Source organism: Notolabrus celidotus, chromosome 11 (genome assembly GCF_009762535.1).
Source record: "Notolabrus celidotus isolate fNotCel1 chromosome 11, fNotCel1.pri, whole genome shotgun sequence".
In the NCBI taxonomy this organism is placed as follows: domain Eukaryota; kingdom Metazoa; phylum Chordata; class Actinopteri; order Labriformes; family Labridae; genus Notolabrus; species Notolabrus celidotus.
Window position 1 is genome coordinate 21,504,051 of NC_048282.1, and position 23,613 is coordinate 21,527,663.

General features: G+C 39.6%; 2 protein-coding genes across 11 annotated transcripts; one reads left to right on the forward strand and one right to left on the reverse strand.

The window, feature by feature from the left end:
• Nucleotides 1-722: 722 nt before the first annotated feature.
• On the forward strand, nucleotides 723-6,865 carry LOC117821272 (transcription factor-like 5 protein). Of its 7 annotated transcripts, XM_034695431.1 has the most exons (8): nucleotides 743-859; nucleotides 2,447-2,555; nucleotides 2,742-3,112; nucleotides 3,212-3,374; nucleotides 3,477-3,636; nucleotides 3,751-3,922; nucleotides 4,702-4,843; nucleotides 5,261-6,865. In XM_034695431.1, exons 3-8 carry the CDS (start codon nucleotides 2,748-2,750, stop codon nucleotides 5,384-5,386), a joined length of 1,128 nt encoding a protein of 375 aa, XP_034551322.1. In that variant the 5' UTR covers nucleotides 743-859; nucleotides 2,447-2,555; nucleotides 2,742-2,747; the 3' UTR covers nucleotides 5,387-6,865. The 7 variants fall into 7 exon arrangements, with proteins under 7 accessions (XP_034551320.1, XP_034551317.1, XP_034551322.1 ...); XM_034695429.1 differs by having other exon boundaries at nucleotides 723-846; nucleotides 2,555-3,112; XM_034695426.1 differs by having other exon boundaries at nucleotides 741-859; nucleotides 2,555-3,112.
• col9a3 (collagen, type IX, alpha 3) lies at nucleotides 5,973-21,123 on the reverse strand. Of its 4 annotated transcripts, none has more exons than XM_034695422.1 (33): nucleotides 20,915-21,123; nucleotides 20,462-20,729; nucleotides 19,606-19,674; nucleotides 18,431-18,466; nucleotides 18,142-18,213; nucleotides 17,914-17,967; nucleotides 16,206-16,241; nucleotides 15,650-15,673; nucleotides 15,458-15,511; nucleotides 14,420-14,473; nucleotides 14,252-14,293; nucleotides 14,092-14,148; nucleotides 13,914-13,967; nucleotides 13,707-13,760; nucleotides 13,474-13,527; nucleotides 13,311-13,364; nucleotides 13,131-13,184; nucleotides 12,991-13,044; nucleotides 12,855-12,908; nucleotides 12,709-12,762; nucleotides 12,496-12,540; nucleotides 12,352-12,405; nucleotides 12,160-12,213; nucleotides 11,424-11,477; nucleotides 11,258-11,329; nucleotides 10,060-10,095; nucleotides 9,855-9,899; nucleotides 9,390-9,422; nucleotides 8,613-8,759; nucleotides 8,432-8,486; nucleotides 8,158-8,340; nucleotides 7,391-7,468; nucleotides 5,973-7,133 (listed from the first exon to the last, which is right to left on the reverse strand). In XM_034695422.1, exons 2-33 carry the CDS (start codon nucleotides 20,525-20,527, stop codon nucleotides 6,949-6,951), a joined length of 2,037 nt encoding a protein of 678 aa, XP_034551313.1. In that variant the 5' UTR covers nucleotides 20,528-20,729; nucleotides 20,915-21,123; the 3' UTR covers nucleotides 5,973-6,948. The 4 variants fall into 4 exon arrangements, with proteins under 4 accessions (XP_034551313.1, XP_034551312.1, XP_034551311.1 ...); XM_034695421.1 differs by having other exon boundaries at nucleotides 20,833-21,123; XM_034695420.1 differs by having other exon boundaries at nucleotides 20,462-21,123.
• Between the last annotated feature and the right edge of the window lie 2,490 nt (nucleotides 21,124-23,613).

The following is a 23,613-nucleotide window of genomic DNA, read 5'->3' on the forward strand; positions in this document are numbered from 1 at the left end:
ACAGACTGGTTGGGATATCTAGATCGCTTTATGATGCTTTTATTTTGGTACTTCCGCTCGGCGGCAATGGGAATTTGTATTGGGTGCCGTTAGACCAAAATAAGAGCTTCATAAAGCGATACAGATATCCTAATCATAGTCGGTCAGTACTGACTCCTACGGGTTGTAGTAAAACTGTTGGATAGGCAGTTTTGGAGGCCACAAAGGGGTTTCACAACGCTCAGAGACAATACTGACCCAGTCTATGGTACGGACAAGTTAAGATGCTATTGCTAAGTCTGTATTCTCTATGAAGCTTTTATTTTGGTATTTCCGCTAGGCGACTGTGAATTTGCACATCAGCTTAATATTTAGGATCGAGGAGCAACCAGCAACATTTAACATTTATATTATATTTAATATTTATATTTAACATTTATATTTATATTTAGTATTTGGATTTAACAATGATTTCAACTAAATATATTTTTCACAACAAAATTAAATGTGAAGAAGATCACAAATATTCCTCTAAATGTGATTTTAAAGAAGTGACTTCTAAAAATTCACTCTACATTTTAATGATGTTTTTGATCTGAATGTGGAGAAATGTTGCTGTTATTTTCTGTGTGCATAACTTTACAAATATATAATAATGTATCTGTCTAAGAAAATTCTAATAAAATAAGTGAAACATACAAATGTATCCAAAGCTATCAAACTACTTATTGGTTCTAAACCAAAAAAGAAAAAAATGTATTTATTTATTTTTGGATAAATGAGAATATATTGAAATGATCCGAGGCTCCTGCTGACAGGCTGACACACAGGTCACCGGTGATCGTCGATCCAGCAGGTGTAATCGCAGTAAGTTTGATAAGTAAGTATATTTAGAGAGCTAGATAATAATTGAGGGTTTACTTTTAAGTCTGATGAAGTGATACATGATATTTGCTTATAATAAGGTGTTTAATAACTTATTTTAAAGTCGACGTTTTACCCATATTTTGTAGTTAGTTAACCAACGTCATCTGTTGTATTGATGTTAGCTTAAAATGTCCTGCTAACGTTATCTAAAATCAACATGACTTGCATCCTGGTGAGATTGACATGTTGTTTAATGATATAATTGCATTTCAATTGTGAGTTTTTATAAGCTTTAGTAAAATACTATACAACGTTAATGTAATAATATAACGTTATAACATTACGAGGCACGGGACGTCGATGGCTCGCTATTTAAACTGTTTTGATGCTAATCTCTGACAAATAATGTATAATTGAATACTTTTACCTACATCAGTATTGTCCTCAACATTTTTATATATAAAACATAGTTATACTACATTGTATCTGCACTATACTTATATGCAGTGGTGGACAAAGTACACAGCTTCGTTAATTAAGTCAAAATATAAATACTCCAGGTCAAATATTACTCTAATGCAAGTGAAAGTTGTTCTGTCAGATTATTACTTGAGTTAAAGTACTGAAGAACTTGCTTTTAAAAATCCATCAGTATTCAAAGTACTTTTTTAAATATCTCAAAACTTTGTATTTTCACAAAGCATGATGCCAGTCAAGAATACATAGGAGTTAATTCTGTTACATTATGTTTATTTAGAAACCATAACTTTAACTCTCTTAAAACTATACCATGAATAAAAACAGAAAATAAGTTACTCCAAGCACAGACAACTTAGTTTGAAATGTTCATCTGGAATGAAACAAATGTTACGTAGCTCAACACGCTTTCTCAGGTTGGACAGTGAATCTTTGTATGTTTGGGCAGAGTGGGAAACAGGGAGAACATTTCAAACGATACGTATCATTCTTCATTTCAAAAACCTCTAACATGGGCTGAAGATATGGCCATGGGTACTCAGGTGGAGAATCATAGCCATCATTACCACCTCTAAATGAACTGCCTGATCTGAGTGAAATCTGCTCTGTGTTTGCTCCACATTCAACCGTGGAGACGCACGATATATAGGTACAACTAAACCACTGAGACAAACAGAACTACACAAACACATTTTACTGTCTTAGGGATCAGATTTCAGAAAAGAGAAGGAAATTCATGTGCTGTCTTCAAAGCAAAAGAAGTGAGTAACTAGAGCATTGATAGAAATGTAGTGGAGTCAAAAGTACAATAATTGTCTTCTGAATGTAGTGGAGTAAAAGTAATAAGTTCTCCAAAAAATAATACTCAAGTAAAGTACAGATACTCAAAAAATATACTTAAGTACAGTACTCAAGTAAATATACCCTGTTACTGTCCACCACCGACTGTATATATATGACACCATCGAGGGATGATGACCACTGATTTGAATAACCATCGCACTAAGTCACATGAAGTCCCATAATCTGCACCTTGCTGCCCTTTTTTTGTGGTTTAGTCTTAACTCTTGTATTCGTGTCCGGTTTTTCTCCTCTTCTTTCATTGTAATGTTGAATGTCACAGGTTGCTGCTACAATCCAATTTCCTCCTGGGGATAAATACAGTACACCATCCACTCACTCATCCACCCACCTGCTCCTCCATTAACATTTGTGTCCATCTGATCTCTAGGGTGAGGATGTCATCCCTTTATAAAACCATCCACGTGTCACCCTCACTAAGAGAACACACCTGCGTATTATTTGGAATGAGCCATGCTGGATGTTTGACACATGATCAGGGGCAGATGTTGGGACCCGAGCTTGGTCCGGTGGAAATCTCAGATGTTGAATTTACACACCTTCAGCATCTTATCCAGTCACAGATGGAGACACAAGCTGCTCCTCCAGATGGGCCTGATGCCAGATCTCCACCTGCTGCTGTCACAGTTCAAGACACCACTGGATCCACGGTGATCTCACCCTTCAGCCAAGCTATGGACCTCTCCACCTCCACTGATGAGCATGGCCTGGTGATGCCTGGAGAAAAGACACCGATCTCTTTTGGAGAAGTGCCGGGTTTTGTGCTGGCCAAGGTGAGAGAGGAAGACATTTCGACAGATCCACTTTCCAACAGCAGCACATCGTCACAGAAGCGATCAGCTGCTAGGGTTTGCTTGGAGACAAGGTTTAACACTGTGTCAGCTGATACCCCGAGACAGCAGGATGTTCAGTCTACAGTTTTCAGCAAGTAAGCGTCGCTTGTAGAGTTTATATCTTTGTTAGTAGGTGTAACTTCATACATTAATGCTGAAATGTTTTTATTGACTTTGAACAATCTGTGTTTCAGTTTTTTGACAATATTTCAGCAGTCTGCAGAAGCTCCAGAGGGAGTCGTACACCCTCAAATGCAGAAGGGGATGACTGACCCTGCAGACAAAGCAAATCCTTATGAGGTTTCTGGCCCATTCGTAGGGAGTGTCCTCAACCCTGTTACCAACAGGTTTGAACAAGTATGATGAAAACAAAATTACAAAACACATTTTCCTACATTTTGATATCATCCACAGGAAGCATTCAATGTTGGAACCTCTGTTTCCCTGCTTTCATTCCAGGTGATCAGCCACATTCCTCACAGGATTGACCCTCAGCATCAGGGTTTAATCATCCCCAAAAGTTTTTCATTCAATTTTCTTTTGGACAGTGTTGTTAAAAAAGCTCATTACACAAATGGAAACAACTCAGCGGAGGAGCAGCAGTTAGAGAACAAAGAAAGTAATCATCAGCAGTCTAAACCTGTCTCACGTCAAATTACTTCATAACTTTTCTGCTTTACAACAGTGTGAACACATACGGTTATGCCGGACTGTACTCTTGTGTTTTTGACAGATGATGTGGCAACATCTGCTGCCTTCAGGAAGCATGGCAACACCCACAGCTCTCATCCTAGGAAAGGTGCTAAGGCTGCAGGGTCAGGAAGCAACATCAAGAAGAAAATTCAAGCTCATTTATCACCGAGCCAGCGCAGGGAGAAGCACAACAGTAAGGAGAGGGAACGCAGGTGAGCCACCTTTCCTAACAGCTGATGTTTCTGAAACCTCCATGTAGAGTTGTTACAAGAAATAATCCGATATTTAATAAGATAAGATAAAATACTCCTTTATTCATCCCACAACGGGGAAATTCATGGAGTTACAGCAACAAACAAAAAGGTGTACAGTATTTAGACAAGAATATATACAGAAAAAAAATGTCCATCAGAGATGACAGATTGGCCATAATTCTCCTGTCAGCCACCACCTCCACAGGGTCCAAGACTGAGCTGGCCTTCTTCACCAGTTAGTTCAGTCTTGCTCTCCTGTATCCTGTCCGCCCACAGCAGGTGAAATCCTTCCAATGTGGCGTTCATGTCCGGTGTTAGCTCTGTTGGCATGATGCTGCTCTGCCAGTATTCCCTCTGGTGCTGGGTTAGCTTGTCCATCTTATCGTAGATAGATCTTACATTCCCCATAACGGTGGGTGGAAGGACAGGTCGATGTCCTCTTTTTGAGCTTGCACCTCAGTACCAGCACGCCATCCTTGCCTCCTCCTCAGCTCACAGGGAACATCGGGCCTAGCATCGTTTAGCATCAACATGCTACGGGCTGCTAACAGCTGATCTCGTATGTAAACAATGTGACCATGTTGTTATAACTAATACTTATATTTGTTAGACACAGCCCGAGATTTCAAAATGTGTTTAGTGACAAAATGAGACAGAAGACTGATCCTAAAAAAGGTTGCAGGTGTATGAAAAACAAACCTCAAACACCTGTGTGGTCTTTTTTTCCTGCTCCACAGGAAGAGGATCCGTCTGTGCTGTGATGAGCTGAACATGCTGGTGCCGTTCTGTAACTCAGACACAGACAAAGTCACCACCCTGCAGTGGACCACTGCCTTCCTCGGGTATCTCACTAAGACCTATGGAGACACCTTCAAAGATGTAGGTTGTGTTGTTTGACCTCGCCATTTTCCTCGATCATCCTACTAATATAATATTTAAAACTCAAAACTTAGGGCTGGAAGATAAGCGTGTAATTAGAGTTCCTCTTGCTGCCTGAATAATAAATTCTGAAGCTTACTTTATATAACGTTTGTTATTTTAGGAGTTCAGATTATGTTCCTGTCCTTTCGTGCTGCATAAAATCAGAAACATTTTACTGATCTAGTTTGACGGATTTCCTTGTATTGCAGTATCTCAAAAGTCCTTTTCACAATTTTCAAAAGACTTTCTCTTTTCTTGTAACAGATAAAAACAAGCGACCACCTCTTGTGAAAAAGAGGAGCACTGCAGATTGCGCAGAGTTGTCATGATTTTATCTCATTGACCTCTATTATCTTCTATTTGTCTTCTTCACAGGAGTTTAAAAGAGCGTTCATTGATGAGAGAGGACATTTTCTAAAAAGCAGCCCGTCTTCATCACATGACCCGATGCAGAGAGAGATGGACGAGAGCCTCACCACTCCTCTCACTGTAGAGCAGTAACCCCCTCACTGACTCACCTCATGGATCAGTCTGATGTTGTGGGTCATCTCCTGAGAGGAAGTAGGCTGTGATGTAATATTTAAATCGACAAAATGTGTTCCACTTTGTGGCTACATGCTTATTATAAAGATTCAACTGTTTTAGTCTCAGACATTGTGATACTCAATGATACAGAGTTTGTTTCCAGCTGCCTCTTAGCACCACACTGTGCCAGGCTTGTGTTTACACTGTAAGCCATTTCTTCTGCCTATGATGCTTTCTGGTATACTAGTAATTCAAAAAGTCATACATAGGTGGCACTGTTTCTCTTTGAAAAACACCTGAGATCAGATTTCTGGCTTCATATATGGTGAATTAAACATTTAGTTAACGTAAATATTTGTTTTAACCCTGATTCAAGTTGATTTTTAAAATACTTTTTGCACTCTGTTCATCATACATCGCTTAGCGTTCCTTTTCAAATATTTTGAAGTGATTTAAAAGGATATAATTGTTCCTAAACTCTGTGAATAAATGTGATTTTCTGTCATAGTGTTAACAATATTATTCTGACGTACAGACTGTTCATTTGATATGTAGAGAAGAGTAATGTTTTACTGAAAAGTGGCTTTATTTGTTCTTTCTTACAACATGTCGCTGTAGCATCTTACTGTACATACAACAGTCACCCACAAATAATAAATAGTATTTAAGGTCATGTATATTTAATAGTTACAGCACCGGTAGTACATAGTGGATGTGGTCATTGCAGATTGGAGAAAAAAAAGACATTGAAATAATTACCTTGCTCCTTCGATTGGTTTTGTAATGACTGATTTATGCATCCACATGTTTTATTTTGTTTCTGATCCTCAAATCTAGAGAACCAACTTCACATATAATTAAAAAAAAACAAGCTGTAAAAAAAGACTATCAAAAAGTATTTTTGCATTAATCTACACAATTTGTCAGCACCTTGGTTCTTGTGCTTTTTATTCCTTTGACGGTACACAGCTCTCTGACAGAGGCTTTTCACCTCTGTCTGTTTTCCATATTTTACACTGTAAGCTTGTATGTTGAGGTAACACCTGTGATTGACATGAAAGGGGGCCATGATACATGCACATTCACTTCAGAGACAGTCACTGTTGTTTTCAGAGTGTCATCTGCCACAGCGATGCTAGCAAAGGTTAACGGGGGCATGGAAACAACATGTACAAAGTTTTTATACACAAAGGACTCATCATTCGTCTTCAGCTGTTTATAAGTCAAGTCTTGTTTTGTGATATTGTAGAATCTGTAGCAATGCAGTTATGCTCTTGAACTCTTCCTCCCTCTGTCCACTTTTTCTCTGTTGATGTTTCTGTCGATCAGTTGCTCTGTTTCTTTGTGTCAATATTCGGATGTTCCTCCATTCTTCTCAGAATATCACACCTGCTGATGTTACTCTTCCCATCCTGTGATACTTTTATTTAAATAAAGAGGACATTTTTGTGACCACTCGCTTCCCTCACTCCTTTCTTCCTTTACGTATCAAGCCTTGCTCTCTTGGGTGGAGGGCGACAGGTGGCAGGAAGTCGGGTTTAATGGTTTTTGGGGTTGGAGGATTTTCCAGCGGCTGCTGCTCCCTGGCAGGCTGATGTGTCACAGATTCCAGGGGGTCCCTGGTGTCCAGTCCTGCCCGCCCTGCCTGATTCTCCAGGCTCACCTGGATCCCCTGGAGATCCATCACGCCCATCTTTAACAATTCCAAGTACACCTGGAAGACCTGTAGACAACAATCATATGGAGAATGAGGCAAAGACTAAGTTCTGTTCAGTAACAGACTTCTCAGGTTTTTAGGCTGGACAATATTTACTAATGTGAAGCTTCATAATGAATTCAACTGGACGTCTGTCAGGATAGTTGATGTCAGTTGTACAAATCAAACCTCGGTAGACTTTGCTCGGACCGCATGTTTTCACAAAATTGGTTGTCAGCAGCGATCAGGATCCCATCAGCTCAAGCTTTGATCACAGTACATACCCTGGTATCCTTGGTCTCCAGCTGGTCCATCAATGGCTTTGCCAAGAGATCCCTTATCCCCTTGCTCTCCCACATCACCTGATGTCAAAACAGAGGACTTCAATCAATACAGAAAAGTAACCTAGTGACTTTACCAAGTACATAGATCTTCATTATTTCCATTTCATACTACTTCATATCTTTATTGTGGAAGAACAAAAGGTGTGTTTAACTTGACCTTGACACAATGACTATAAAAAGTACTTTTACATAACAAACATTGAATGAGAGGTTCCCAGCCTGGATTCATTCCGTACAAAGCCAGCCTCTGAGTTACTGAGTGTTTACATTTCCTTTTAATTCAAATACAAACTGCAGCTTCCCTTGAAAATACTTTTTGTATGCATGCATCAGGAACCAAAATGTTTTCATAACATCACATCTTGAACTTTGACCCTTTTGTTAATACATCAGTAGCATTTTGTTGCCAAAAATGGAGCGCCGCCTGCAAGCTAGGCAGACAACTTGAGCAGCGGTCAGCCCAGCTGACTGAGAAGAATAGAAGTATGGGTATTGGGATGAGGTCAGTGTGTAAGGTACATTTTCAGGAAAAGAATTCAAATGAGTAAAGCAGAGTTTTCTAATGCTCTCTTTTCACAACTCTCATCATCTCTAACCTCTCAGATGGCCCTTACAAAAAACAAATGTGCTGCTTTTATAATCTACTTCCAATAACAAATCTAATGACATATCAAAGGTTTAAAACCATGCTCATTTGTATATCCTACCTCTGGGACCAGGGTCTCCAAGTTCTCCTGGCAGACCTCTGTACCCTGGGGGTCCACGGGAACCTGGATGCCCAATAGAGCCAGCAACTCCAGGCTTTCCTGAAGTTCCAGCAGGGCCGGGGCGGCCCACCATTCCTGGGGCCAGGGGTCTTCGAAGGTTAGCAGCCAGCTGTGCAATCTGATCTGCATGATATAAAAACACAAAGAGGTTATTTTTCATGTGACCTTTAGGCAACGTTGAAGGGAATTACAAACAAAATAAAAGATGTCTCACCATCGATCATCGAACCGCACAGCTCTCTAATGTGCTGCTCACTTGTTAATTTACCCTGGAAACGAGTGGATAAGACGTTAAATCATAATCATCTATTCATCCTGGTACATAATATGGATATTAAATAAACATGACTCTGTCCCACACATCTGAAAGTTTGGATGATTCAAACAACACTCACAGGTACACCTGTCTTTCCTGCAATTCCAGGCTGACCCTGCTCACCCTGGAAGCCCATTGTTCCTTGTTTTCCTGGGAGCCCTCTTGCCCCAAGCTCTCCTTGTGGACCTGTCACACCCTTTGGTCCAAGTTCACCTCGCTTCCCAGACTGAAATCAACAATAGACATCCTTAAATGAGTTGTTATAATTCAAAAAGAGGAAAAAAAAACATTTCTTCAAAACAGGAGATGAATAAATCCATAAGCTTGTGATCTCAATGTTGACTAAGCACCAGCCAAAGAGCAAACTGGTTCTGCGGAGACAATGTGGGGGCCGACTTATATGGCATCTTGTTGCTCGATAATTACTCCAACGAGCACAGCGAACAGTAAATGGGATCATGAGAGCGAGCCTCGTCACTGTTGTGCCTCTGATAGCACAAACTGTGAGGCGGCTTAATGTGACTCGTCTCTCTCCCTTGTGGCGATGGCAGCGAACAGGCCAATAAAGCTCCAGCAGCAGTACCAATCTCTAATTAATCCTATTAAACCTGGAATGTGAAGCAGAATCATGTGCAAAGAGTCTGACAAGTGGGCGACAGCTCGAAGCTACGCACCAGGTTTCATTGTTAGTGTGGAGGGAGTTTGGAACCAACTTGTGCTGTGAATAAAACCCACACACAACATCTGATCTCACATTATTCAATGCTAATTGGCAAATAAATACCATGTGTAAGAAACAGGTTTGTGTTAAGTGTCACAAGAAACTCTTAATGTAAATAATAACACTGATGCTTACCTCTCCTTTTTGTCCAACTGGGCCGAAGGGACCCTGAAAACAAGGACGCGCTTTTATTAAACAGAGTTACTTCAATATGTTTAACAGAATGCTGCACACATTCAATCATCCACTTCCTTTAATTTGTGAGGACTTTTTTTTACACAAGTTGGTGCAATTAGAATAAATGCTGACACATGATAATATAAAACCAATCAAGCAACACAATAAAATAGATGAGATGCAGTGATACATTTTAAAACACACACAAAAACCTACATTAAAGGTCATGAAATATCATTTTATCAATAGCTTGGATAAAAAATACATTTTTAGATTTATGCTTAGTCAGCAAAAAAAGGTATTTGGAAGACCAAATCTGCGTGCTGATTAAACTAGTAACAGCTAACAAAGTTAAGAGGCTCTACAGTCTGTTCTAAGTGTTACAACTCTGTGACTTAGTGAACAAGTGGAGAAAATACTTACAGGTTCTCCGTTCTCCCCTGGTAAACCATCACTTCCTGCCACACCCTAAAGAGAACACCAGATATGAATTCTCTGATTTCGTCTCCAAATTATATTTTAGTTTGTATTGAATTGAACAGATGCATAGAATCATATCTTGAGCATCATAGTTTAGAACAGGGGTGCTCAGTCAAGGTCACTTTAAGGTTTGACCAGGAATATTTACCATGTCTCCTTTGGTTCCAGAAGCTCCGACTGGACCCTACATGGTTAAAAAAGGAGAGAGAGAGAGAGAGAGAGAGAGAGAGAGAGAGAGAGAGAGAGAGAGAGAGAGAGAGAGAGAGAGAGAGAGAGAATAAATGAGAGCCATGTCAAGAGTTTTAATAGAGAGCCGGCTGTGGCGGACAGACGGGGGGGATGAAGGGAAGTGAGGTGGGCTGGTGTAGGGGAACCAGCGACGGCATAAAGAGCAGCTTTGTTCTGTCCTCACATTCTGAACAGGAGACCTCTCTGTGTTTGAGATCTCTCCTGCCTTCACGTTGAGTTTTTACCTCTGAGACTGAAGAGGGACGACCTGCTTATGGACATACAGTGGACTCCCATAAGAGAGGCTCGATATTCTCATACCTCAGCATTGCTTGTTAATGTGAGCAGGGGTGAAGTGATTTGAAGGAGGGCCCTTACTAAAAGTGTTTTCATGTTTTTTTCACTTGTTTTTCACAAACAGCATGACAGCCGGGACAGATGGTCGATGTTTTTCTTGGTTAATTGACAGTGAGGTTCTTTATAATGACATCATTTTTGAGTCAAAGTTATACGGTTTCTCACACTCCATTGGCAGGTGACTGAAACAATATGTAAACACTGATAAGAACATGAGTCAGGGTCATTGAAAGAAAGAGGAACTGTGCCATAATACCGACTTTAACCTTACATAAAACAAAACTGACTCTTTTTTCAGTTTTAAGCTATGGGTACTGAAGCAAATAGTTGTGTGGCATAACTATATGTAGCCAGGAATAAAGAGCTGAAAGTAAAAGTAAAAGCTATTTTGATATATAATTAAAATGACAGAATTGCTTGCAGCAGTTTGGCTCACGTTTTTGTAAATAGCACAGTGAGATCTTCAGACAAAAAAAGGTTCCAACCCTAATTCATTTGTTTAAAATAATAGTTAAAAAATTAACACCATGATTTCAGAAACAAGGCATTTGAAGGTCTTTCAAAGAGCTTTGATTTTTGCTGACATTGTATAAACCCTGTTAATAATGAGGAATATAACAAGGCGATTAATTGATAACAATCAAGAGAATCTAATATTACAACCATGACAGAATCGCAGCTCTGCCCTGCACAGAAATAACCCTGCATGACGTCATGCAGCCTGAGGACACATTTAATATTGTCTCGTACGTCAAACTCACCCTTTCACCAAATTCTCCACGGATTCCCGTTGGACCTGGCAGACCTGGGTCCCCCAAGCCTCCTTTTACCCCCTGTAGTGTGCAACACACACAGCTGGAGTGAAATCATGATACAAAAAAAAAAAGAAGAAAAAATGATGATAACATTTGATGTCATGCAACTGACCTGGAAGCCTTTCACCCCCAGAGGCCCAGGATTGCCTGCTTGTCCAATTCCTCCCTATTAGACACAGACAGTCAGCTGATCTCACAGTGAAGAGCACACAGCAGTCAAACAAACTGAGCATTCATGATGTTTCCTTCTTGATAAAAGGATGTTTTTCTCCTTAACTTTTCCAAGAAGATCAAAAACAAGTGGTAAAAAGGCTGGCGAGGTATGATTCATTATGCAGTGCAGAGTACAAGAGAAGTGAGTCTATGCTGTTGTATACTTTTTTTCTCCTTGCCACAGAGTCTGATGTAAAAAAGAAAGACCCTCCAGTTTATGAAGTCCTGCTTTCTGAATACCTGCTCTTATCACTGGCCCTTCCTGGCTAACATATTCCACCTTAACTGTATCAGCCACAGCGCTCTAAGTAGTTCTGCTGCAGAATAGCATTAACTTCAAAGGCAAGTAGTTTGTTATTCTGCTTTTCAATTTTTCTCAATGTCAGCAAATGTTGTGGTCTTTTGAGATGAGTGCTTTGCATTCATTAAATTATATTTCTTGTCATGCATTCAGACATCCACTCGAGTTATTAGACTCATCCCAACAAAGAGGTTGAAATACTGAGCCAGCTTTCTGTAAATTCAGATCTGGAAAACATGACAAGGCTCCTAGTTTTGGTGATTTCAAAGCTTTTTTAAAAAGCAGGCAGTGCAGCAATTTAAAAGCTAAGTTAAAAGTGCAACTATTAACTCACAGCCACTCCTCTGGGTCCTGCTATCCCCCTCTCTCCTGGGATGCCAATATCACCCTGAGGGAAGAGACAGAAGGACAAGTCAGTAAAGTTTAGAGTCAAAGTGCGAGAGTGTCAAAAGTTGTGGGGTTAAATGACATGTCAGAGAGGCTGTGACCCAGTAATCCCCCCTTAAAGAGCCCATCAGATACATACAGGAATACCTGGCTCTCCAGAGGGTCCCGTCTCCCCATCCTTCCCTGAATCCCCCTGGTGTAATAGAAAAAAAGAAGTTTATCCTCCAGGTTTTTAACTTAGCTTTTAGGTGAAATCCTGTGTCTTTTTTGGTGTAATACTCACAACTCCTCCTTTGGAGCCCTTTGCACCAGCCTTTCCTTGGAGACCCTGGAACACAAAACACAAAACAATGACTTCTCTGATTCTCTGAGAGTTTTTTTTCGGTACAATAATGTGATTGGTGCCAGCCAGAGAAATTATATACATCATTCCAGTATCAGAATAGTGCTGCAGGTGAGTAATAGGATGCAAACTGAGCCTTTTCTAAATACTTACAGGAAGGCCATTTGGTCCTTTCTCCCCCACAACTCCATGGCGTCCAGCATCACCCTATAGACACAAAGAAACGTCAGCTATACTCATGCAGTGTTCATGCAACTATTCATAGCTAAAAGTCTGCAAAAGGTAAAGATACAACTTACCTTCTCACCATCTAATCCTGGTGTTCCATCTTTACCATCTCTGCCAGGAATACCCTGAAGAAGACATCAGATATAATCCTTGTGGTTTTGAATCATGAAGTGCTAATTAAAGATATTTTTTCAGATGTGTACTCACAGGCTCTCCTTTGGGTCCAGCTCCCCCAGGACCTCCTTTAGGACCAATTTTACCCTGTTTAAAGACACATTAGGGTTTTATGTATAAATCTCGGATGTACTCGTGAAGCTCAAAGTCACAAATCAAAGTCTTTTACTCACAATTTCTCCTTTGGGTCCTATGAATCCCTGAGGCCCTTTTTCTCCAGCATCACCCTGGAGACATCAGATGAAACACACACAGCTATTCATTGATGGGACCAGCCGTCGATTCTGGCAGTAAAATACTACTGAACACTGTTTTTTTTATTTCAAGTGTGATGTGAACAAAAAGAGACTCACTGTCTTCCCGATAATGCCTGTAATGCCAGGTTTTCCTCTGAAACCAGGATGGCCCTAGAGGAAAAAATAAACCTACTGTGAGCAAATACATAACAGGTAAATTGCTTTTGAGTGATTAGAAGCTGAAAAAGAAACAAGGGATTATGTCCTCAAAGATGCTTACTCTGTCTCCTACAGCTCCCATGGGGCCTTGTAAGCCTCTGAGACCACGAGGGCCCTGAAACACAGCATTAGAGCATCATTAAGCCTCTTTAAAACATCCAAAATATGCAATAATTATTTGAATGCCGCCTATATATTTCTTTCTTTGTAGTTAACAAAATGTAATGAACAAAGTTAATGTGTAATAAATGAGAAGTAACCAGATTTATCAGTAGAGCTGAGAATAAAACTCACCTGCAGACCCACAGTCCCAGGAATACCTGGAGGACCAGGTGGACCAGCATCACCCTAAAGACAGAGCAGGGCACTTAGGACACACAATCACTGACAGACCGTACTCAATAAAACCAAGTTCTTGCACATGGAGGTTTCTTCCTTCTTCGTTTCATCCCATAGCAACATTTCACCAGAGAAATAAAGATCTTGATTCAATAACCTCACCTTCTCTCCATCTTTCCCAAGCTCTCCCTTGTCTCCTTTGTGCCCAGTGTGACCCTACAGAAACACAAATACACAGATTTAATTCAAGCAGTCTTCTCAAAGGTGGCACAAGTTGTTGTTATTCCTTGAGGCTTAATCTGCAGCATAACAAATGAGCTGTGACAGAAACTCTGTTTACCTTGAATCCTGGCATCCCAGGGGGGCCAGAGGGACCAGGGGGGCAGATCGCAGGACACTGCAGATGACAAAGACCAAACACTGAGCATCGACCCCACACTCACTTACCATTGGAAGCATCTTCAAGTGAATGCTGCTCTCAATGGTGCATCAAAACTTACCAAAAGGTCACCGCTGAGGTCTTGAAGAGTACCAGGAAGTCCCTGAAAGATAAGAGTGATTTTTCATTGATGTTAATGTTTATCATTTCCAAATATAGCAATCAACAGGAAGTCCTCTTGGTACTGGAATAGACGTAAACGGAAGCAGCAGTTATCAAAGTTACTTACTGGTGGTCCATCAGGGCCAGCAGGTCCAGGAAGTCCTGAGAGACCCTCAGCACCCTGAAAAATGAGTGCACAGAAATCTCAAAGGTGAGTAGATTCTTCATCATCTTAGTCTAAAAAAAATAATAAGTAAGGCACATCTGAAACACCAGAATTAGGCGACACTCCCTGTTCAGTTATTACAGTTAGTTAAGAAAGGTAACACTTAAGGCCCCCTCCATGCAAAGAACTGTGACTTGCTTGACGTTAACCAAATCAGTTGCAGAGTTTTGATCATGTAAGTTTTAAAGAATCTGTTGACATCAGAAAACTCTGAAAGTAATTCAGTCTGAGTGCACGATGAGAATGTTGCAGCACGATCTACTGACACAGATCTAGTTTGGAAGCTAATCCTGGTTCAACACGCAACTTGAAAAAATAAATCCCCGATCAAACAAACAGTGAGAAAATACATATTCAGTGAAGTATGAGACATCCTGTAAGTTATTTTGTAGATGTGCTTCTTTGAATTTATAACAAGGCAACTGGACTTTTTCCATAAAAAAAAAAACAGATGAGACACAAATAATTATTCTGAGCGGAGAATTCTTACACGTCTTAATACGTGTACATGAAGAGGATCTTTAAATGCTTAAAATAAAGTCAGTGTGATTGCTGAATAATCTAAAAAAAGTGTGACCGTGTGGAAACACTGGGCCAGTCCAAATACTGAAGTGTCCTCCCTTTCAGAGGGTTATTCTTATCCTCCTGTTTCAGCTACATTATATAAGAGTTTAGGGCAAGGTTGTTCTGATGGGCTACAGCAAGTGCTGCCAGATTTCAGTCTGCATCAGCTTTACTGTTTCTGCTGCAGGAGCTCCTGTATGAATTATACTTGCATTACACTAACTGAATAATAACTTTTGATGGCTGTTTTCTGCAGCCAACTGGGTATTAAATCAAGTAGTCCAATTGTATGACTATCTCGTTCTGAATGGAAGGATATAACCACACATTGAGGATGACAGGACGTGTAATTTGGGCGATCAGTCGGATACTCACTGCTGAACCCTGAGGTCCGACTCCGCCTGGCAACCCGTTGGTTCCAGGTAGTCCCTGGAAACAAAAGACAAACATGTGCAAGAGATCAGATCACATGTGCATAAAAACTAAATTTACATATATGAAAAAAAGGATATAAAAACACTACAATCTCCACATTAGCATGATATAAAGAGACTGCTGTGTACTCACTGGGGCTCCTGGTCTCCCTCTGCCCTACGGAAGACACAGGAAGACAAATTAAGTCACAAACACAAGGGGGATGATTAGATTTACTCCTCGGGTCAATATCCAGCCTGTGATGTATTACTGCATTAAATCCACTTTGAAAGTTTGTCTCAGGTTATCGCTGTGAGGTGCATATGTTCTTCTCAGCCCAGTTGGATCGCAGAAAGCTATAATCTGATTATCTCTGCTTCTTTCGACAATATGCGACACTGTTGCTTTAAGGGATCCTTTTTATCTTTGTTCTGACCAAGGGGCATTGAAGTCTGATTAGAAATGAGTTATAGCTTTTAGACTGAATGAGAAACACAAAGCACTGGATTTTTTTGAGCATAGGATTATCAAGTGCAGGCTGAAAAGCAGAAACTGCTTTTGATTGAAGGCATAAACTGGTGTATAAGGACATCTTTGTGGTCGCTGTAATAACAGTCAGAGAGAAGTTACACATCAGAGGACTGAAGGGAGGATAAGTGTGCTTATGTGTTGTTGCTTTTTATGTTACACAGAATAAGGAGGTACTTACAGGAGGTCCAGCGGGCCCAGAAGGTCCAGCATCACCCTGGAGAAAAGAAGAGAACATCAAACTCTGTAACATAACTATTCAGAGCAAAGGAAAGCTAAGTATGAACCTTTGAGGGGCACAATAGAGATTCAGATTCTAAAAAATGTGTGTATGTCCAACTATGAGACAGAGTCAGTGTTTAATGTGCATGATTCTTATGTTTTTCTGCATCTGCTTTGTTTTAGCTAGCTTACAGTGTCTGTCACTCATCAGATTTACTTTTTAGTAACTGTGATGGAGATAAATATTCAACTTTTTGTGTGTTTCTGGTGATTGTATACAGCTTTAAATAAGGCACAAGGAGTTTTGTGTTCCTTTGAAATCCCTTCAAAGAGGCTGAAACTTTCAAGATCAGTGTTGAAAAGATTTGGTATCAAAGTCAACACCAGTGTTTTATCTTGAGATGTACTGATAATCAATTAAGAGTACATGGACACAAAAACAATGTAGGATCCTGAGTCGTACATAAGTGACAGCAAGTAGAAAATGTCTCTATCATGATGACTTGCATCACTTGAAATACATTCTTTTTGATTGAAATCAGTGATTATGGTAGTATGTGTATAAAGGTTGTCTTTTCATTCTGTATCAACCCATAAATCCATATAATAGCACTCACTTTTTCTAAAATACCTCTTACATTAATGTCTGTGGTTTGTTTAAATTGCTTTCTGTTAAAAAAAAGAACATACCTCTACTTTAAAAATGTCTACATTGTGGTTTCTTGTGGTGCCACTTTTCTGCCTCCTGTATTTGTGTTGTCTGAGACTTAAAACAAACAGGCCTAACACACAGGGATGTTACTTGTGCATTCCTCAGCCTGCAAACTAGACAGCAGTGGTATAAGAATCACAAACAAACTGATGTGAAGCAGCAAAGGGGTTACTGTTAAATATAAAAGTAGGCAGATATTTCTCAATTTCATAAGTCTTTATCTAATTTGATGAGCTAGTAACATTAGCATTATTTTGATCCTGACTTTTCAGCACCATCAACAGACATGACAGTGCAGTATCCATGTAAGTAGGGACATTGGTTGATGCTAGCTTCTTCATTAGATTGGCTAATTAGTTGAATTGCCAGGAGGGAGGTTTATCTGTCTTGACAGTTGGTTTGCAGCCTAACAGTGAAGGCCCCCTAATCTGTATTCTTTCATATCTTACATCTAATGTGGGAAATAACAGCCGTCCTTTTTTTTCAAAAGAGATACACCCCTTGCTCATGTACTTTCATGCTCCCTCTCTTGGTTCTCTCTGAAGATAATACCTGTTTCCGCCTCATCAGGGGTAACAGATCATCATCAGCCTACAGTCTCACAGATTGGTGGGAAACAGTGTGCATTCCAGGCGGGATTAAGGAAGCAGCAGAAATAAATCCGATTCTGATCCCTCATTAAAAATATTTCCCCCCAAGAGGCTGAGCCGCCTTGACAAATCCAGGCCGACAGAGGAAACATGGGCCTTGTCCCCGATAGACCCTCCTGAAGATCTTCATACAACAGAAACCAATAAACATGCAGGGATTTGCGTACATACGTGTCTTTAAGCTCTATTAGTGCCTGAATTAACCAGTTGATTCATGGGGGGGTCTGAAGTAGGAGGGGTCATAAAACCCAATTAATGCATCTTTGAGAATATCCTCAGCATCTGTGTGAGAAAGACACACTTACTGCTTCCCCTGGGGGTCCATCTTTCCCAGCAGGACCATCAGGACCCGTCAAGCCCTGAAGAGAAAGTACATCAGACAGAAACACTTCAATTCCTGGTGATCTGCTACACTAGTGCACAACTGTTTGAGCATTTATTTCTGACATTTATTTGCAAAGACAAACATGCTTTGTTGATGTTAGCACAAGAGTTTCTGTGTGTGTGTGTGTGTGTGTTAATTGGACACTTACGTCCACCCCTGGAAGTCCTGGCAGGCCTGGTTTCCCTGCTACCCCTGGTATTCCTGATTTCCCTTTGGGGCCCTAGATGCAATTATAAATCCATTATTTCTGCCACCTGACAATTAAGATCCGCTTCTTTTGTTTGAACATTCACAATAATATATTTGGGAGAGCTTTAGTGATTCCAGATTAAGGATTTCAAAATATTTGGGGCTGTGGAGGCTGGACAAATTTGTGATAAGGGACTGAATAAAAAAGACTGGACAGTCTCCAAATACAGACTATAAATTATACTTACAGCTTTCCCCGGCAGTCCAGCAGGTCCAGGTTTTCCCTGACAATAAGGAAGACAAACATAAGTATCATAACTAAATAAAAATGTATTTTATTTTCAACCTGTTGCAAAACAGGCGTAATTACTTCCAGTGCTTAACGTGTCTGATAATGTAGGGATACTATTTAAGTGACTGCAGCAGTGAAAGTCTGCTCTAAAGGATATGATGTTTATCCATTTCAGCAGCTAGGGGAAGAACAAACATCGCTAAGGTGACCAAGTGCCATCTGGTCACATGATTACAGCTTCAGTTTGGTTTGAGGAGGGGGGCTGGAGCCACAGGGAGGAGGTGTGAGGAGAAACTCTAGATGGTCTCACAGAGTTGGGGAATGTATGAATGGACCCTCTGTGTGCCTAAACTTTACTCAAGTCCCAAAAATAATCACACCTGAAAAAAAAGTCAACTCTGGGATTTCCTGTATAGTCCCCTTTTTGATTTAGGAGAAAAGTTTGACAAAAATCAAGAACGTCGATACAAAGGAATTAAATGTTTAAGAGATTAAGAAGTATGTCAACTTGTCTCCAATGTTTTTCTTTTAACTTGGCTTAATCCTAATCCAATTTTCTCTTGTGCAAACAAAGTCACATTACATCTCGGACCCAGGGTGTTATTATACAGAGTGAGTTTAACAACTAAGAAAAAAGTGAAAGACATCCTCAGAATGAATCATAAAATGAAACGAGGATATGGGACATGGTAAATGGTTATCAATGAGACTATTTGTCTAATATAGAGCTCCATTTAGAAACACATGCATAACCCTGCCTACCTTACATACATTATTATGATTTCATACATGTGGGAGGGGCTTTGGGAGGAGTCAATGTGATGAAAACTAATCTTGACAAATTTCAGCCACATTTATACAAAAAGAAAAACCTTTTCCACCAAAGGGGACTGATATCAGAAAAAACATGAAACCACTGAGCTTCTTTTGAAATACTATTTTAATATTTGCTTAATCGGTAATCTGACACTTCAAAGATGTGGACAACATCACAGAAAACCAAATGCACACTCAAATAAGGTGCCATTATATATATAAATCTTCTACACACTGGAGTTGGTTATATCTAAATTGGGCTAATGTTTGACAGCAAAGAAGTAAAGACATAAAGTTGGACTCAGATCAACTTACATCAGTGCCATCCTTTCCTGCAGGCCCTGGGGGTCCTAGGGGCCCAGTGGCTCCTCTGGGGCCAGGCCTCTGCAACAGAAATTCATCAAAGTCAGTATTTTTTGACAGTGCTCTTTCGTTACTACATGGACAACCTACATTTGAAATGTGTAATGTGACTGAATGAAATATAAAAAGACAAACGTTTAGAAGTCTACATTGTTGGCCTTAATAAGTGTGATTATAACTAAGAAAATTAAACATGAAATGACTTGGTTCCATTTGTATGATGGAACTTGACATATATAAGGCTTGACAGATCTAAATCAATGCTAAAAGCATTGACAAAAAAAGAAAGGCTAAATTTGATTTCAATAAAAACTAAAATAAATGTGTACTTTACTTAATAAAGTTATTTCACTGAGTTTTTGTAAATAAGCTTCTGGGTTCCAGCTCAGTCAGGGAGCCTGGGTGAACAGAGGTGGCATTGTGCGCTGTGGCACTGATCTCCAATCTGTACATTCCACAGGTTCAGGGAAAACATAACCCCAACTTCACCAAACAGTGTGAAAAGCACAGACACCTGCACACAATCAGGCTGATGTAGGGCAGAACAAAAGGCCTAAGCTGGAGCTGGAGTGACAATATAACACCTACACTTAGTCTATGATAATTACAGAAAGCTTGCAGGCCTGGCTTACAGACGCTGTAATTAACATCACCATCACAATGGATAGGCTTTATTATGAGTGGTTCAACTTGCAAGACATGTTCACTTTTTGTAGTGAACTTTTGAAGTAAAACGATTAATGGAACTAAAACCCACAGAGACCCAATAGTGAATGAACAGATGGATGCAGCACTTGATAACTCTTACCTGAGCTGAGGATGATGTCAAAAGCTGGCACAGTAAGAGCACCCAAAGAGCAGAGAACAACGCCATGGCTCCTTGTCGCCCTCACAAACCCAAGTTAAAGCGAAAAAAGTCACGTCCCTGGTTCCCGGTCCTCTCTCACTCCCCCCCAGCGTCCGCAACGGAGCCTTCTTTCACCTGACGGCGCGTAGCTCCTGAATGGCTTCCCCTTCGGTCCCAGATAAACCCGAGCCTCCAGCTGAACTGAAGGGGCTGAACTCAGAGTGGAGATCTGCACACAGGGGCGAAGGGGGTGAGGAGGAGAGGGGGAGGCAGTGAGAAGAGAGGGGAGACCTTTTCGGACAGCAAGAAAGTGGGCTGATTTCAAAACGTACAAAATATGTGGGGTCTCCAACTCTGGCCAATCAGTGCCTGACCAAACATACACATCTAAATAACGTGGATGTCATTACTTACACGTTGAGAAGCATGCTACATTACTGTCACTACAAAATATGTTTGGCCTTAAAACCAAATACATATCCAATGAAAGCATGAACATCTGATAAATTACACAGGTATTGATATTTGACTTAGTAAAATGTGGAGAGAACTTTTTGCAACCCCTTTTTTTGAGAAGTAACCTGACCCTGCTTGGTGCAACACCACTACTTGGACTAGTTTATGGAAGGGTCGCTGTGGTGTACTGGGGGGGCGCCATCGTGTCCGAAAGACATGCGCATAAGTGCCCTCTTGGATTCCACTGTAGTAGATAAAACATTGAAAATGGCCTTTTCTGGTGTCTTTTCAGAGGGAAATGCATGAGTGCCCTCTGCATGCCCCTAAAATGTATTAATTGTGGAAAAAAAGCCCACTCAATGCCCTTCAAATGTATAACATGTACCCAAAAAAGCACCCTCTCAATGCCCCTGTAATGTACCAAACATAAAAAAGCACCCTCTTGATGCTCCTCAAATGTATAAAATGTAAAAAAAAGAGCTGTTTGGATACCCATGTAAGCGACTTTGAGTATTCAGACAAGTGCTATATAAATCCTATGCATTATTATGTAGTTCATTATGTTATGTAAGGTTAATAATGTACTATAATCAATAAAATAGACATTAATAAATAGTTTTGTGTTTTCCTTTTTCATAATGGTCACAAATATTCACCAAAATGCAGGGAATTACTTTTTAGCTACTCAAATTTTTCAGTCCTTCTTGTTAACGCTGCATCAGTAGTTTTAAATTCACCCTGAACTGTGAGTACCAGGAGTTTGAAAGGAGGTGCCCTTCTTTTTTCCGGCCCTGCCCCTGAAACAGTCTGAATACGCCACTGAAGGGTCGTGTACATACTCTGCAGGCCTATGAAAGACCCTAAAGCTCCCATTTTTTCCCATGAATAGGTCTACTTTGATTTTTCATACATGGCCTGTACATTAACTATTTTTTACAAATAAATGTTATATCTAATGCAAATTGTCAATTTGATGGTCTCCTTGTTTTACAAAGTACTGTGAACTCTCTTTATGTAGCTGAGGTCAACCAAACCATATTTCTTCCTATAGCATTAGCCTTCTATGGATCAACTCTATCCAGCATGAAGTTGTTGGTTGTCTGCTTTCAACACAGTTTTCCCAATTTTTTAAATTTCCTTCGAGCTTTGTCCAACCTCCATTGCCCCTTAATTTAGCATGATATTTACTCAATACTTGGCTACTCTTTAATATGGAGACTATCATGGTTTATATGCTTTTAGATCGGTTTTATCAAAATAGCCTCTGTGTTACATGGGCTATCTTTCCAACAAATACTGGCGGTACATGTCTTTATCTTATGTTTGCATTAAGATATCTAGAGTATATGGGCCTATGTTTAATAAATGTATTCATTTTCTACTGTTTGTGTTTATTTTGTTGCTCTATTGGTAATACGTTTTGTTATTTTTATAAGAACTATTGAAAATCTATAGCACTGCTAGTTTTTCGTTATATAAGAGCCAAGTGAAAGAGTTCTCCTGTACCTAAGATAAGCTTCCTGACTCATATCAGCTGGTTTGCAGTTTTTATCACCTTCAACCAACACAGCAAGTGTGCTGCCTTCAAGTTAGCTCGGAAAATTAACCATTTCTTAGAAAGCCCTTTAACCAACCCTTTGTGCAAAATTACACCACAACACGGCAATTGTTATAAAAACTACAAGGAGAACGTGTTTCAGTCAAACAGCGACAAAGGGCTTCGTTGTTACAATTTCTAATTAACTCCAGGATCAGGATTTCCCTAACATCCCCCGTGTTGGCCGACTTTATGATATGATAAGATAAGATAAGATAAGATAAGATAAGATAAGATAAGATACGATAAGATAAGATAATCCTTTATTCGTTCCACAACGGGGAAATGTCAAGTGTAACAGCAGCAAAGTAAAAAGTGCAAAACAGTATGAAGTAAACAAGAGCATATAAAATAGCAATTATTAAAAGTTATTTACAATTAAAATTAAAGAAGTAAAGTAACCATATCTTAAGAACGCATGTACACAACTATTTTTTCAATTTCAATTTTTCAAATCAATTTTGCTTTATTGGTATGAACAAAGAGATGTTATTGCCAAAGCACATGAATTCATACAATATATTATATGTACATATACATTAATTCCACACCATACTCATTACATATTATATTCATCACATACATATTGTATATTGTACATATTGTACACAACTAAATAAGTAAATTACAAATGAAGAGTTCATTTGCACAAACAGTTAACTCGCTTATGAAAAATTAAAAAATAATTCTAAAAACATTTTTTCCAATACTAGCTTTTGGTATGATCAATCAATTGAGGTTTGGTGGCTTTGACTAAGTCAAAATGTCTCTACTAATCAGAGATATGTTGAAAATGCAACTTTATTAGGAATCTTTATCAAAAAGAAATATGTTTTTTGAAAATGTAATGTAAAAACAGAGTTATCTGTTTTTGCAAATTAATGCTGCTGTGAGGAACTTTTGTTTTTTTATTGATTCTAGCGCCCCCTAGTGGACAAAGTGATGCACCTTATCACTTGTCCTAAATGTGCCAAAAGTAATGTTTTTAACAAAAACTGCATCCTGTTGTCTTTTGACAGTCAACTTTATCAGGCAATGTGATTATTTTCCATGAAAACAG